Below are 17,595 nucleotides of genomic sequence, written 5' to 3' on the forward strand. Positions count from 1 at the left end.
AGTCACTACCATCTAGAAGGACAAGAACAGCAGATACATGGGACACCACCACCTGCTAGTTCGCCTCCAAGCCACTCACCATCCTGACTGGGAAATGTATCAATGTTCCTTCACTGTCACTGGATCAAAATCCTGGAACTCCCTCCCTTACATCACTGTGTACCTACACAATATGTAGGGGAGGTGGTGGCACAGTGGTATTGTCGCTGGACTAGTGTTCCAGAGACCCAGGTAATGTTCTGGGGGCCTGGGTTCAAATCCCATGAATTGAATTCAATAAAAATCAGCATTGCTGATTGTTGTAAAAACCCATCTGGTTCACTGATGTCCTTTAGGGAAGGAAATCTGCCATCCTTACCTGGTCTGGTCTATATGTGACTCCAGACCCACGGCAATGTGGTTGACTCTTAAAACTTTGGCAACTAGGGATGGGCAATAAATGCTGGCCTGGCCAGCGACGCCCACATCCCATGAACGAATAAAAAACACAGCAACCCACAGGCTTAACCAAACACCAGGCAAAGCATTTTCACTTTATGAATTCAAAATGAGGTCCTTTTCACTTTGGTTCCTGTGGAGACAGTTGGAGGCTTATAGCTGCTTTTGATCTCACATTGCCTCTGTCCTACACACACAAAACTGAAGTTATACCTAGCACCGCTTACATTCATTGAATGTAAATATCATTGTATCACCAGCCTCGTCTAACAATAAAACCACTTTCACGGTACCAATTTTATTAGTAATATAAACAGATTGCTTGGTATCTGCTAGACAGGTTACAGTTTTCACCCCATTTCAAAAAATGCAAATACACTCTCTCTTACATATCAAAACTAGTACACATCAAATCACCCAGGCTAGCTGGCTTTAATCCAATTAAGCCACACCCACAGACTAAATTTCTATTTTGAAAGAAAAATATTTTCCAATATTATATACATTAATAGCTTCATGACACTAACAGTAATGCTAACAGCATTATAATGAAGCAAATAGGGCTGCAATTATTGGCATCTGCATGGTTGTATTTAAATACGGAAATTGGGAAGTTGCTGTCAAAGCTACCCAGCGTTATAACAGTCCTTGATGATGGAATCAGCATTGAAAAGACATACAATGGCGTGAATCTGGAGTACTTGCCCACTAGTTTTCCACAAAAGATGGCAGAAAACGTTGGGGTGAGTGCGAATTCAGGTTAAGTGATTTTTTAATGCCATGATCTGTGATAATTAGTACCAATCTCTCCGGCTCTGAAAATTTAATTTTGCAAGTTTTGAGGTTAATTCCTTCAGTAGTTAGGGGTTTTATTGTTTTTGTTTTGCTTTCTCTGACTTTTATCTCTTTTAATCCTATCTGTCTTCCTTAATATTTATTTTGCTTTCTACATGATTTAATTATCATTTATATTTCCAGCTTCATACTTCCTGGTTTAGACTTTGCATACTTCAGTGAGGATTCTATAATCTGATTGGTTGAACTGCTTTGCTGTTTCTCATCCTGTGCCAAAGATATTTTGTAGAGGACGGTGTACTAGACCAAACACTAGATTAGAGGAAGCCCCAAAAAACCTTGTGGGCAGCTGTCAGTGAGGCGAACAATTGGTGCTGTTCTTACACCGCTTTTCCAAAACCCAGGCCATAATGTGGAATGCAATTGATATAGCATGATATAAAGAATGAACCTATGAAACATGACGACTGCATACGAGGGATATATAAATTATATACATCCAATGTCATTGAAAAAATACTGCAGTCTTTAAAAGGTTACATGTTTCAAAGACTTTCAAACACCTGGTTTGAGACTTAACATTTGTACAAAATATTTTTGAAAAAAAGTTACTCTACCTGCTGCACAAGGTACAATTTTCTCTTTGGTGGAGTCATAGCTGCTTTGTACTGAAGGACGACTGTGCACAAACTCCAATTGTGACTGTAGCAGCATTACATTGTGAACTCTGAATTCTTTTGGGAGTGAGGTAATGTGGCGACATCTGTTGGAACACAGGGGGAAAACAAACAGTAACTCAATGTTTTCTTTAGAAATAGGATCTTTGCTGTGTTACCTTTATCAGAGTTCAGGTGATCACATCCTCAATCAACATATATTTCAACATATGGAGCACATGAAACTCAGCTTTCATGCATTTCCTGTAAACTACTTTTATTACATTTTATTGAATAATAAACAAGTCTTCGTTACAACAAAATGATAGTTTAACCTATGCTGGATTATACACAGTTAAGATTTGAGGTTGTTCTTCATTGAAAAAATAAAAGACTTCAGCTCTATAATTAAAAAATTTCATTTGGAGTTGTGGTCATTTTGCAAATCTAAACAACAACCAGGTCTAGCAGTTCAGAGATTCCCAGTTTCCAACACAGATTCAAGGTGTAAGTAAAGCCGGAGTTAAGCCTTAGATTGGCGGGCTGATGAAACATAATATGGCCATGTTACAGCTTTTGAATACTAAATGGTTTGCAACCACTTCTGCACGAACAAAGAACAAACTTGCATTTATACAGTTCCATACATAACTTCAGGATATTCCCGAGTGCTTCACAGTCAATTAATTATTTTTTGAAGTCGTCCCTGTTATAATGAATGGCAGCCAATTTGCACACAGCAATGTTCCACAAACACCACTGAGATAAATATTTCACAATTTTATTGAAGGAATAAATGTTGCTCAGATCACCAAGATGACCTCTCTATTATTCGAATAGTATGTGGGGTCTTTTACATCCATTGTAGAGGACAGATGAGGCCTTGGTTTAATGGCTCATCCAAAAGACTGCGACATTGCCGAACTCCCTCAGTAATTATGTGTTCAAATCTCTGGAATGAGGCTTGAACCACAAAGCTATGCTACAATCATGGCAGTCAAAGGTTGTTCAAAGAGTGAATGAGCTCTGAACATTGTCCCACACTCCACAGTATTCCAGTTATGAGGCAACATTAACACCAGCCTGCAAAGATGTCACCTGCCTTTCTCTGAGAATAAAATAATTGAAAGTGAAAGTAATTCATTTTGTAATGTCCAGGTAACTGTTAAATTGTAACCCATATCCTCTTAATCCTAGAAACAATTTCAAAAATATTGCAGAGATTATTCAACAGAGAATTTCTGAAGAAAATTATTTGGCTTTCGTTTTTAACTTGTAGCAGATTACTTCACTGTATAGAGTGTAACTGATTCCTAGATTTAAAAAAATTTTTAAACCTCAATACATACGAAAGCTTACATTATTCACAAATACCAAAACTTGGGGTAATTTGATTCCTCGTCAAGTTTGAAGAAAAATGAAGAGATGTATCTATCTTTTTAATTTTTGGTCTTAAACACATTTCACCAATACACTATTTTACCAATAAAGGTGAAAAATTATCACAAAAAGTCAAAAATTAAGTCCTGCACTTTGACAATACTGCACCCGATTCTGTAAAAATGTGAAGCTTTCGTGCATCTCACTGTAAAAAATACAGCTCTATACATTTAAATGGGTTGCAAATCTGCATTTACTGTCTATCCCTTTTTCCCCTTTAAACAAGTGCTCCTGTTGCCAATGGTTGGATTATAGCAACTGCTGCAAAACAGATGATATAGATAGCTCAATGACAGCATCTCAGTAATGTATAATGGATTACAGATGGTAGAAAGCTTAAAAACAATACTTCCACTAATGGTATAATTGTATATCTAACTTAATAATAGAACTGTGAGAAATGGATGTTTTAAAAAATATTTTTGGGGAATATTGCATTATTCTGTGAAGGAGGCTGTGTGTGTGTGTGTTGTGTGTCTGTATATGATTTAATTAAGCTGAGCAGAGAGTAATAGGAGACAGATTTCTTGGGGGGTTTAAAACATGGAAAGGATAGAGGCGTTAGGTTTGAGGTACAAGTAAATAGGTTGGATCTAACATTTGCATTTTTAGATAAGTTGAGAGTTTGTTTGAATATCAAAGGGAAGTCAGAAGGAACAAGAAACATGTTTGTATCTTGCAGGAGTTCCATAGGTTAACTGGAGTGGGGATATTATATTTTATTGACTCAAATGGAGACATGGAAGATTTTATATTTGGAAGAATTTGAGTTCCAAAGAGGTGTGAGAACAATGGAACCTGAAATGAAAGGGGGAAAAGGCTATTTTAGAGTTACTGTGGAGAGCTTAGAATAGCTCTGAGATACAACTGGCTGAGTTGTTGAACTGGGGCTGTGGGATGTAGCACCTGGAGCTCTGGGCTGGGAGACGATGCAAGTTTGAATCAGCCATCCAGTCAAGCCAGAAAAGTCTTGGGCTGCAAAAAGCAGTTTTATTCTGAAGTTTAGATTTCCACTGCAGAGTGGAAGTGTGTTACAGGTCATGTGGTATGCCTTTATTAAAGCTACAGCAATTGGCCTTGGGTAATATTACTGAATTTTTATAGTTAAATATCTTTAAGGGAGTGTTGCCTGGAAGGTGTTTACTTGTGGGTCTGACCAAGTAGAGAATCTTTTGGGAGAATGTGTTGTAAGACTAACCTTAATTGTATAACTATAACCCCGTGTGCTTAAGTTTTCTTTTATTCTTGTTATTAAAACTTTTACTTCTTAATTTTTGAAATCCCAAAAGTGTTACTGGACTTCTTACTGCTGAGATCAGTACGTCGTCTTCTCGTTTTCAGAATACAAAAAAGAGAGTATGGCCCATAAGCCAAGTTTCTCTCCGGGATTTGGTTTGCAGGGCAATTAATATCGGCTGTGATCGTAACAGAAACCAAATTATGGCTTTTAGTGTTAACTAAGGGCAGAAACCATAAGTCGGTGTCACCACTGTGCTTATATATCCATATCAACTAATTTAAGTGGAAAGTGACAAGTGGTAAAATTAGTCACAACTTTACCCACATATTTCTTCCTTTTTATTCTTGTTAGTTTTGATTACAAGTCTCTCCTGTGAAGCACTGCAAACATTAATTCCAGGCAGCGGCAAGTGAAGCCAGCAAAGGAGAGTGAAATTAAGCAAAGAAATTCTCTTCTTGCTCAGCATGGAAATCAGTTTATGCTTTCATTTAGGAGACGTAAGAAATCCCCAAATACCTTACCCTGATTAGTGTTTGTACCCACTAATATTTGGGAAAAGCCACAAGTAAAACCATCCCAATTGTCCACTTCTGCAATGTTCACTACTCAAACTGCCTATTCTTTTGACAGCTTTACCATTCCACATATTAGGCAGGGTTGGGGGCATGGTGGTGGGGTTAGGGTTGGGGTTCTCTCTAAATCTGCATTGCAACCCCTGGTTCACACTACTGCTCTTCACTTGAGGCAGTCCAAATTTTTCCTGAGTTTCTTGGCATCTCATGTATGCAGTATGCCAGCAGTGGTCAATAAGGGGGAAAAATTCTTTTAATGCACAGTTAACCAGTACCTTTCAACAAAATGGGAAGCAAAGCTGCTGCAGTGCAATGAAAGTGGGATATTGGTCAGATATAAAGAGGCCATCATTTATGTTACTGCAGCTATGGATCTGAAAATAAAACTCAAAAGAGCACAGCATGGCTACAAAAATCACAACTTCTCACTGCCAGTAATCACATGGCTTCTTTCAGGCTGCCAAATTAAACTTGAAAGCACCAAATTTGAGGGCAGTTATGTGTTGTTGACATATGCCCACTGGGAAAGAATTGAGTCTGCCAAAACAGCTCTGTTCTGGATCTTTACCAAACTTAGAGAAAAGAGACTTTCATCCCATCTATTTTGTCTAGATTTGAAATAAGACAGCAAGAGAAAAGGTAGTCTCCCAGACCCACAGTTACATAGTCTCAATAGTATTCTTTACTTTTCTGTTTTTAGTGATGGATTGTATTTCCTGTTTCAGCCATGATGCAATCCTACTTGGTTGGGATGACAGCCAAGCATGTCACAGACTCCACTGAGACTTGTAAAATGAAAAGTAGGTTGAATTTAGCCAACAGGGTTAGATATATTCAACACACCAGCCCTGCAAAAAGAGATACAATTCATCACATTTGACTGAAACATTTGGAGTTAAATGCTGTATGTACAATAGTTTAATGTAGTTTACTCCTGACAATTCAGTTAATTTTTGAGCTTAAAAATTTGAATTATCCAATAAGTGCTACAAATTGAATTATTAGATCATTTTAATTAACAAATTCTAATTATTTGGAGTAGTCTGTACCATCACTTCTTCTGACAGGCCAGAATACTTTATCTGTTCTTTACAGAAGTAACTTATGAATGTTACCTATCCAGTAAAGCTCTTTTCATGGCCTCCTCACTATATGGGCACTGTCCCACTACAATAGAAGAGAAATACAGAGGCTCCTCAAAGAAATGCATGAGAAGTGCTCCTTGACAGCCAAGAATGTTCCAACGAGCAAGTTTATCACTACAGGACATTGATAATGTCCTGTCACCTCTTCCTGGCTTCACCCTCAATGATTCCACGCAGTGGTAGTTAATTCCAGGCTTATGGGGATCCTGAATGCCGCCTGGTACACATTTAGCTCCAGTTCGGTATATGTCTGAAACTTTGACCTTCATCCGCCTGGTTTCATCTGCATCCAGTGCAACCGCGTTATGAGATACAACAGTATCATGGCTGCTAAGATGCATTGTTTCTGCAGCACAAATGTGATTATTATTGATCCTGACATCAATACTTCCTTCTGCAGATGGATGACTGGATTTTCTTTCAGGAACACTGCTACTTCCAGACACACAGTCTCCACTTTCATCAACACACTTTACTCTTTTTACAGGAGCCTCTGTGGCACTTTCATCACACTTTCTTTTTTTGTTCTGTGTGTGCTCTTCATTATTTAATAATTGTGCATCTTCAGTGCTTTTATTATCTTGAACAGTGATGTCTCTCTGCTCACCGGTCTCTTTTGCTCTCAGTTTTGGACAAGGTCTAATCTCATGTTCTGCTTTTGGGATAATGGATGCATCACCACCTGCAAATGCAACAGATAAAGGTTTCAATTCAAATAACATGAAAGCTTTTAATTGTCAAAATTATCTTCACAACCTCACAGGAATAAATACTCAGAACTCAGAAATCTCAAAACAAATCTGAGAGACTTACTGCAAATTAAATACCTAAATCACTAGACATAATGTGCAATAAATATGAATTCCTTTAAGGCGCAGAATCCCCACAGAAAAAATAAAACAATGATTAACAAAAGGAGTTAAAGATAGTATTAGATTAAAGGAAGAGGATTATAATGTGGTTGAAAATAGTAAAGCTTGAAGATTGGGAGGATTTTAGAATTCAAAATAAGACCAAGAAATTCAAAAGGAAGTAGAAAAGAGAATATGAGAATAGGGTAGATAAGAAGAGACTGTAAGCTTTTCTATAGGGATGTAAATAGGAGGAGATTAGTGAAAGCAACTGTGGGCCCATTATAGGCAAAGCTAAGTAAAATTATAATGGGGGTAAAGAAATGGTATACACATTTTTTAAAAATTGTATTAGTCTTCAAGGTTGAAGACAAAAAAAATACAGAAATAATGGGGGAGCAAGGGTCTAGTGAGAATGAGGAACTTAAACCAGCATAGATAAAGAAATAATACTGAAGAGATTCACGGAGCTAAGTGGCGACAAATCCCAAGGCCTGACAACCTGCACCCTTGTGTTTTAACAAAGGTAGCTGCAGCAATGGTGGTGCATTGGTTTAATCTTCCAGAATTCCTTAGATTCTAGAACAGTTCCCGAGGATTGGAAGGTAGTAAACATAATCCTACAGAAAGGGGGAAACAGAGAAAGCCTACCATCAGTAGTAGGCAAAATGATAGGAGCTATTGTTAGGAAAATGGTAACAGAACACTGAGAAAAATCACAACGTGGCTATGCAAAGTCAATGGATTTATGAAAAGAAAATTGTGTTCTTTGAGGATGTAATTAGGATGGTTAAGGAGGAACCAGTGGATGTAGTGTGTATGGGTTTTCAAAAAGTAGTCGATAAGATGCCACACAATAAGTTACTACACAAAATTAGGACTGATGGGAATGGGGTAAAATATATTAGCATGGATTGAGTATTGGTTAGAACCATAGAAAAATTACAGTGCAGAAAGAGGCCATTCAGCCCATTGTGTCGGCACCAGCCAAAAAGACACTAGCTGCTCATTTTAATCCCACTTTCCAGAACCTGGTCCATGACCTTGCAGGTTACATCACTTCAGATGCAGATCCAGGTACCTTTTAAATGAGTCGAGCATTTCAGCCTCAACCACCAACTTAGGCAGTGAATTCCAGATGCTCACCACCTTCTGGGTGAAAATGTTTTTCCCTCATGTCCCCTCTAATCCTTCTACCGATCACCTTAAATCTATGCCCGCTGGTAACTGACCCCTCAGCTCGGGGAACCAGTCTTTCCTGTCTACCCTATCTAGGGCCCTCATAATTTTGTACACCTCAATTAGGTCACCCCTTAGCCTCCTTTGTTCTAAGGAAAGCAACCCTAGCCTATCCAATCTCTACTCATAGCTGCAACTTTCAAGCCCTAGCAACATTCTTGAAAATCTCCTCTGTACTCTCTCCAGAGCAATTGTGTCCTTCCTGTAATGTGGTGACCAGAACTGTACACAAAATTCCAGCTGTGGCCTAACCAGCATTTTATACAGTTCCATCATTATATCCCTGCTTTTGTATTCAATACCTTGCCCAATAAAGGAAAGCATTCTAGGGCCTGTGGACATGCACTCCAAGGTCTCTCACTTCCTCAACCCCTCTCAATAACCTCCCATTTATGGAGTGTTCCCTTGCTTTGTTTGCCCTCTCCAAATACATTACTTCACACTTATCTGGATTGAATTCCATTTGCCACTTCCCTGCACACTGAGCCAAACCATTGATATAATTCTGGAGTTGACAGCTATCCTCTTCACTATCAACTACATAGCCAATTTTTGTGTCATCTGCAAATTTCCCAATCATGCCTCCCACATTTAAGTTTAAATCATTAATGTACACAACAAACAGCAGGGGCCCTAATACTGAGCCCTGTGGAACACAACTGGAAACCGCTTTCCATTCGCAAAAATATCCATCGACCATTACCCTTTGTTTCCTGTCACTGAGACAATTTTGGATCCAACCTGCCACCTTCCCCTGTACCCTACAAGATCTCACTTGCCTGACCAGTTTGCCATGCGGGACCTTGTCAAATGCCTTACTGAAATCCATGTAGACAACATCCACTGCACTATCCTCATCAATCCTCCTTGTTACTTCATCAAAAAATTCTATTAGGTTAATAACAAAACCATGCTGACTATCCCTGATCAATCCATGCCTAAGTGACAGTTTATCCTGTCTCTCAGAATTGTTTCCAATAATTTGCCCACCACCAAAGTCAGACTGACCACTCTGTAATTTTCTGGCCTTTCCCTCACAAGCTTTAATGGTCAGAAAACAAAGAGTAAGAATAAACATTTTGGGTTGGCCTGTTGTAACTAGCAAGGGTCCCGCAAGGCTCAAACCTTGGGCCTCAGCTATTTACAATACACACAGGGATAAGGGATTTGAGTATAACACATCCAAGTTCACTGACAATACAAGGTTAGGTGGGAAAGTAAGTGGCGACAAGGAAGCAGAGGCATTAGACAGATTGGTGAGAGATGATATAATTGAAACATCTAAAATTCTGAAGGGTCTTGACAGGGCAGAAACAGTAGGTTGCTTCCCCTGGCTGGGGAATCTGGAACATGGGGTTATACTCTCAGAATAAAGGGTCATGCATTTAGGACTGGAATGAGAAGAATTCTTTCAAAGGGTTGTGTATCTTTGGAATTCTCTATCCCAGGGAGCTGTGGATGTTCATATATGATAACAACGATCAAAGGACTTATTGAACTGTCTGAAAAAATGTGGACAATGTAGTTGGCGTGAAACTTTTATCAATTATGTGAAATTATATTATAGGACAAGGATAGACACCTGCCCCTTAATTTAATTTAATTTAAATAATCCATTGGTTCAGGTCTAAGAAACCAATCTGAAGAATTACTGCAGAACAAATTTTGAAGGAGGGCAATGGTATCAATGATACAATAATTGCTTCATTATAGTACAGTCATGAAACTGTGTTTCAGCTAATTCTATACTCCTTGTTAGACTACACACCATCACACAAGACCACCTATCTGGCTCCCTTCAAGACTAACAGGGGTAAAGTGGAGAACCATAAGGTGACATGCCCTAACCTACATCAGATATAGACTAAAAAACAAGTGCAATTTTTTGTGCAATGTCTGATAGTTGAGCATTTTATTGTGAGAGACACCCCGAACTAACTGTCTTATGAAGAATTAGCAAAAATCACCCAACTGCAAGATTGGGACCCAAACTCATGATCTTCTGGTTGAGATTCAAGGATCTGAATCCCAGACCTATCAGACTGCCTCCATAAGCCTCATCCTAAATCTTTTGCTGACATCCACAAACATTTTGCTTGAACCAAGGCATTTAGCTTTAGAGAACATCAACAATGTCCCAATGATCTGTTAGCAGGTAACAGCTTTTGTGGGGTGAAATTGAATGGATTAACTCTGAGTTTTCTACCTCAACTCCTGCAAAACTACATACTCAATAGCAAACTTGATCTCGTGGCAACACCAAGCAGGTGTTTGGATGGCTGTGAATCACAAAGTGGGATCAATCTGCAACTAGATCACAGTTAAGTGAGCTACATATTTATGTAGAAAAGCAGATTTGTTTCAAATATCCACACTTTTTCCTGAGACTGCTTTAAGATGTTCCCAAAATTAGAATAAATAATAAAAAAAGTGTAATATTATTTAGATTTACTCACATGGAGTGTGACTCATAAAAAATACAAAGGAGATGCCTGGCTTCAGACTCCATTTTCCTTTGTGTCTGCCTGCAACCAAGATGCTATTTTTCTCTTTAAATGCCTCTTTAAGTTGATAATATAAATACCTGCAACACAGAGAAAGAAATAAAAATGTATAATAACATGGCAATTTCACTTTTTCTTATTCTTATACATGTTTAATATCTGTCAAAAGGTGTGTGCCTAATACCAATGTTTTCAAATAGTAGGTGAATGCAGTGTTCTATTAGCTTATACTCAGAGAGCGGGAGAAAGGAGGACAAGGAGGCAGACAGCAGCACTTAAAAGAGCAAGAGGAGGAGGAGGACCCGAAAACAGGCAGCAGCACCTAAAAGAGAGGGAGGGAGGAGGACCCAGAGGCTGACAGCAGCACCTAAAAGAGCTATCCAATCCGTGGCTCCAGAGTGGACCAACTGTGTTTTGATATTTGAATTGTAGTAGTAAAGTTCACTAATAGTAGAAAAACTTATTAGATTGATTGGTAAGTATTTTCTATTTATCTTAACTAGGGTATTTTAATCAGGGTAAGTAAAACATTCGTTGAAATAAGAAAATAAGCACATGCAGGACTAGAGACATTAATTTAAATTTAATCAGTAAAATAATTAATCACTATAAAGATGGTAGGGCAGGTAATGTGTGGCAAGTGAAGAATGTGGGAGCTCGTGGACATCTGTGTGATCCAAGGCAAACACATCTGCAGTGTCTACTGCTGGAGGAACTTCTGCTCAGAGTCATTGAGCTGGAGACTGAGCTACAGATACTGAAACACATCAGGAAGGGGGAAAGTTACCTGGATGCTTTGTTTCAGGAGGTGGTCACACCCCTTAGGATAGGGTCATCTGATTTTATCCATGGTCAGGGACAGGAGGGTGTGAGTGAGGCAGATATGGGGATCAAGAACGTAGATGTGGAGGACCTTCAGCCCTTGCAATTGTCCAAGAGGTTCGAGGTTCTTGCAGCCTGTATGGACGAATGCATAGGTTGCAGGGTGGATGAGAGAACTTACCATGGCACCTTGGTACAGGAAGCAATTCAAGCGGTGGGGGGTGTTGTAAGTAGGAATGTAGCAGTAGTAGGGGACAGTATAGTCAGGGGGATAGATTGTTCTTTGCAGCCAAAAGCGAGACTCCAGAAAGTTGTGTTGCCTGCCCGGTGCCAGGGTTTAGGACAACTGCTCTGGGCTAGAGAAGAACTTGCAGTGAGAGTGAGGGGGTCCAGGCTGAGTGGCCTACTCCTGCTCCTAATTCATATGTTTGTATTACCTGAGCATGAGCAAATTAGAGTAGGGTAAATGCATGACTCAAAGATTGGTGTGATAGAAATAGGCTTCAATTCATGGGGCACTGGCACCAGTGCTGAGGAAAATGGGAGCTGTACCATTGCGTCCATCTTCACCTGAACTATGCTGGAACCAGTGTTCTGGTGAGTCACATAACTAAGGCAGTTGAGGGGAATCAAGTGAGGGAAGATGTGATAAATTAGAAAGAGAGAGCAAGACAAGGGATCAAGGTAGCAATAAGGGAATTGGTAACCTGAGTGTGGCAGGAACAGACAGAGCATACAAACTTAAGAGTATAAATTGACAGCAGAAACAGTAAAGAGGTGTGACCTAATTGCCACTATGGCTGCAGAGTGCCCAAGGCTGAGAACTGAATGTTCAAGGGTAATTCAACATTTAGGAAGGATAGGCAAAAAGGAAAAGAAGGTGAGGTAGCACTGTTAACAAAGGATAAGATCAGTACATTAGAGAGGAACTTAGATCGGAAAATCAAGATGTATACTCAATATCAGAATGCAATGGCCATGGAGTTGAGGATTATCAGATCAGCCATGAACTCATTGAATGGCAGAGCAGACTATATAGGCCGAATGGCCTACTTCTGCTCGTACGTCTTATAGTCTTATGGGTTCAACTTCCATTCTGCTCAGTTCCCAATGATAGAATCTTCTAAATGGCAGTCCATCAGTTTGGGTGGAGTTAAGAAACAGCAAGGGGCAGCAAACATTGGTAGGAGTTATTTAAAAGCTACCAAACAGTAATGGCAACGTAGGGCACGGTATAAATCGGGAAATTAGAGGCAACAGTAATCATGGGGGTCTTCAATCTACATATAGACTGGGTAAACCTAATTCGTATTAATGCTGTGGAGGACGAATACCTGAATGTGTACAAAATGTTTTTCTTGAGCAGTATGTTGAGGAACCAGTTAGAGAACAGGCCATTTAAGATCTAGTATTGTACAACATGAAAGGGCTAATTAATAATCTTGCTGTAAAAGTGCCTCTAGGGAACAATTACCATAATATGATTGAATTTTACATTAAGTTTGAAATTTGAAGTTCAATCCAAAACTAGGGACTTAAATCCAAACAAAGGAAACTACAAAGATATGAGGGGAAAATTGGCTGTGGTAAATTGTATAACTACATTAAAAGGTAAACAGGCAATGGCATTTAAAGAATTAATACATGGTTTACAACAAATTTACATTCCTTTGGGGCAAAAAAGCCCAGCAGGAAAGGTGATCCAAACTATAGCTAACAAGAGAAATTAAGGGTTATATTAAATCAAAGAAAGGGGCTTATAGAGTTGCCAAAAAAAGTACTAAGCCTGAGGATTGGGACTTTTTTACAATTCAACAAAAACGGACCAAGAAACCAATAAAGGAAGAGAAATAGAATATGAAAGTAAACTAGCAAGAAACATAAAAATGGACTGTAAAAGCTTCTATAAGTATATAAAAAGGAAAAGATTAGCAAAGACAAATTTGGGCCAACTACAGGCAAAGAAAAGTGAATTTATAATGGGCAATAAGGAAATGGTAGAGAAACTAAACAAATACTGTATGTCTGTCTCCATGGAGGAAGATATAAAAACCCTTCCAGGAATATTAGAGAACCAAGGGACTAACAAGAATGGGGAACAGAAAGAAATTAATGGGGCTGAAAGTTGATAAGTCCCCTGGACCTGATGATCTACGCTCCAGAGTTTTGAAAGAGGTGGCCCTAGAGATGTTGGATGCATTGGTGGTCATCTTCCAAACTTCTATAGATTCTGGAATGGTTCCTGCAGATTGAAAAGTTAGTATAAGGGTGTTCAGCATAGCAAGGGTTAAATGTGGGACCGAGCAAACAGTACCACCCACATGATGATTTGAAGAATCTCATGATTGTGGCCAGCATGAAGACAGCACCTAGGCGTGTACCTTGGAGATGTATATAGTTACGTGTTACTAACAAACACTTAATGTGAAACCACACAGGCCTCCAGAGACACTGAACAAATGGTGGTAGTAAATGAACAAACCCATAACCTAGAAGCTGGAGAAGGATCCCAGAGCATGAAAAAGTAAAGAAATTGCAGTCTGACCTGTGAGAAGTGCACCTAAACTGAAGAGATAGCTGGAGGTCACCTAAAAAAGCCCCATTGTCAGGCCTGACTGAACTCAGTGTCATAGGGCCTAGCCAGATCACAAAAGGCTGAGCAAAATTCAAAAAGGAAAAAAGGCTCAAAGGTAGAGGAAAACCCACTATCCAGATGAAAAGCCAGACCTGATTGAATGTAGAGTCATAGGACTAAGCCAGAGGCTGAGCAAGGTTCCAAGAGAAAAAGAGGCAGAAGAAAAAACTCCAGTGTAGCTAAGGACCCCACACGATCTCGTGGAGGTCCACTGAGTACCCACAGATTGCAGAGTAAAAGGACTTAGCAGGAATGAGCAAATAAAATTCAGTTTTAAGCCAGAACTGGTTTTAAAAGTCTTCAGTGCTTTAAAAAAATTCCAAGCCCATTTCTGAAACCACAGTGGCCAGCCCAGGTTCAGAATCGGCACTATACCACATGGCGGCCGAGCTTGTTTAAAAGAAAAAAAAATCAGAAGATTTAAAAACCTCAGCCAAAGCCGGGAATTGATTATTATGCACCCGAAAATCCTCCAAGATCACAGGGAAGGACCCAAATCATTGATTTAATAAATCATTGCAGAAAATAAATCCCAAAAAAGTTGGGACTGCGATCGCAGCAGGAGTCCGCAGGACCCGACAAACGTGGAAGAGGAGAGAAAAAAAACCAGCTGCTGGGGCGCTATCTTGAAGAAAAATTAAACAATATTCCCCCGTCATGAAAAACAGCCATGGATAGTAAATTAAAACTACCAGATCAATTTAGGCTGATACAAGGGCCAAACAAGATGCAAAATTGGGTGTCATGGAGAAAAAAATTAAGTTACCAGAGTACAACAGGATTAAGTAGGAAATTGGAGGAAGTCCAAGTTTATACACTTTTGTACTTATTTAGTGAAATTACAGACAATATATCATAAGGTACAGTTGAAACCTCAGCCACGTTTGCTGGGATATTAAAAGCTTTTAACAAGTATTTTAAACTCCAAGGGCTGAATTTTGCCGTCGGCGAGCAGGGGGCGTGGCCCACTCGCCGACGCGCAAAATGACGCGGGATGACATTGGGGGGAACCCCCGACGTCATCGCGCCCCATTTAAATCTTCAGGAAGGCGGGGGCACAGCTAAATCAGCTGTGCGCCCGCCGACCTGTCAATGGCCAATTGAGGCCATTGACAGGATAATTAAAACAATTAAAGGACCTGCCAGTCCAACCTTAAGGTTGGTGGGCAGGCCAGGAGCCCCGGCGGGCTTCTGAAAAAACATGAAACCTCATCCGCCGGCGGGGTGAGGTTTCATGTAGGGTTTAAAAAACTTTAATAAAGTTTTAGTGAAATTTATTAACATGTCCCATCTCATGTGACATTGTCACATATGGGGAACATGTTAAGGATTTCTTTATTTTTCTATTTTTAATGTTTGTACAAGTGTAAGCGATCTCCCTGAGGCAACACTTAGCCTCAGGGAGATGTGCGCTCTTTCGTGCGCATGCACCAAAGAGCGCACTCTCATATTTGCGGAATCCCCCCCCCGCCCGCACAGGAAGCACATAGCGCTTCCCGCCAGGCGTCACGCTGGACGGGCCTTAATTGGCCTGTCCACTTAAAATGGCGACGGGGCCCGTTTCTCCGGCGGGGATTCAGCTCCCCGCCCGCTGGAGATTGGGTCGGGCCCGCCCGCCCAGTAGGCAGAAAATTCTGCCCCAAGTTGCAGAGAGCACAGACCTTATGGAACAACCCCTATAAAGCACCAAAAGGGCAAGGAGAACTCAGGGCGAGGAAGACAATACCTAAGCAAGCCACAAGATGTTGGCAGACCATGTCAGCACAATGCAATGCACGAGCCAAAAAGTTTAGGGCAGAGGAAAAAGAGGCTGAGAAGCAGCAGAAAAGCTTAAAAATAGAACTTTTTGAAAATGCCGACACATTACCCAAACTGCAACAGCAGGTGGCAGTGCAGTGTGACATGGCTGTGAATGAAGGAAAGCTATCTGATGTAACCCCGAAAAAAAACAAAACCTACAAAAAGAAAATAAAGCTATTCCACAGGAAAATGTTTGTATCAAACCTGAGCTTGAAGAACTCAACCAAAAGTACAGCCAGGCACAACAGCAGGCAAAAAAGGTACTCAAAGAAGTTGTTGCCTTGAAAGACTCTTTGAAGAATCAATACGTACCCCTGGAAAAACATGAGTTAAAAAAGATGCTGAATACTACTTCAGGAATAGCTGTGTTGGAACTATCAGTAGCGACAAAGCAACACACCAATGTGCAGTGTGAACTGTCAAGAGATCAACAGGGAGACGAACAGTTGGAAGAACAGTTGATTGTCCTTTACGATCAAATGCAAAAGGAGTACATAACCCTTCAGCAGCAAGAAGAAATGAAGACTGCCTTGAATAGTAGAATGAAAGAACAGCAGAACAAAGTTGAGGAGACTCTGTTCAATTACAAGAAAACTCAAGAAGAAGCCATTGAGCTTTGCAAAGAAAGGAAAATCTGTTGAAGGATGTTCACACTACAAAAATCCCTCAGGTCAAAGTTTGTTCTTCTGGAAAATTATGGAGAGAAGCAAAATGAATTTAAAGTCACTCTGAACAAACTAAAGAGCCAAGATAAAAGCAAAAAACTACGGATGCTGGAAATCCAAAACAAGAACAAAAATAAAAATACCTGGAAAAACTCAGCAGGTCTGACAGCATCTGTGGAGAGGAACACAGTTGTGTTCCTCTCCACAGATGCTGTCAGACCTGCTGAGTTTTTCCAAACTAAAGAGCCACTTTGCAGGGAAGATTCAGCAATGTTCAGTCTTCCAGAAGGAAGCCAAGACATGTAAGAAAGAGACTGAAGAGCTGAAGAACTAGTTGAATGGAAAAGAGAAGGCATTGAAAGGAAAAGCCATAGAATTTTCCAAGCTGCGAGCGGATACTGAAGCCATAAGTAGCAAAATTGCAGAACTGAAACAAGTTAAGCCTTCGCTGGAGACAAAACCAGCCAACAGTAAACCAAAATGAAGGATAAGGACAAAGCTCTGCTGCACACTGAAAGAAAAAACAGAAATAATATCAGAAAATGTAAACCCGACGATGAATTTCAAGGAACCAAATGGAAAAGCACTGGATGCCTCAAACTTACTAAGAATCATTGAGTTGTTGAAAAATTACATAGCTGAAATGAAAATCAAGAACCTAGAATATTAAGGAAATCTTAGCATTGCACTTAGAAAAGCACAGTATGGTTAAAACAAGCCCATGTGGTTTTATGAAAGGGAAATCGATTTGACAAATTTATTAAAGGTTTTTGAGGATGTAGCTAGAAGGGTA

At 39.8% G+C, this 17,595-nt stretch overlaps 1 protein-coding gene across 6 annotated transcripts in view; it reads right to left on the reverse strand.

Moving 5' to 3' along the window:
- Positions 1-17,595, reverse strand: part of adat1 (adenosine deaminase tRNA specific 1) — a 63,672-nt gene that overhangs the window by 22,870 nt on the left and 23,207 nt on the right. For all 6 annotated transcript variants that reach the window (XR_013576953.1, XM_078544513.1, XM_078544515.1 and 3 more), the window contains 3 exons: positions 10,833-10,960; positions 6,257-6,968; positions 1,851-1,996 (listed from right to left, as the gene is read on the reverse strand). Coding sequence is in view for 5 of the 6 variants with exons in the window: in XM_078544513.1 (XP_078400639.1) it covers positions 1,851-1,996; positions 6,257-6,968; positions 10,833-10,960 (986 nt within the window). In the remaining variant the exon portion in view is untranslated. The remainder of the gene's footprint in view (positions 1-1,850; positions 1,997-6,256; positions 6,969-10,832; positions 10,961-17,595) is intronic.

Source organism: Cetorhinus maximus, chromosome 6 (genome assembly GCF_964194155.1).
Source record: "Cetorhinus maximus chromosome 6, sCetMax3.hap1.1, whole genome shotgun sequence".
Classification (NCBI taxonomy): Eukaryota; Metazoa; Chordata; class Chondrichthyes; order Lamniformes; family Cetorhinidae; genus Cetorhinus; species Cetorhinus maximus.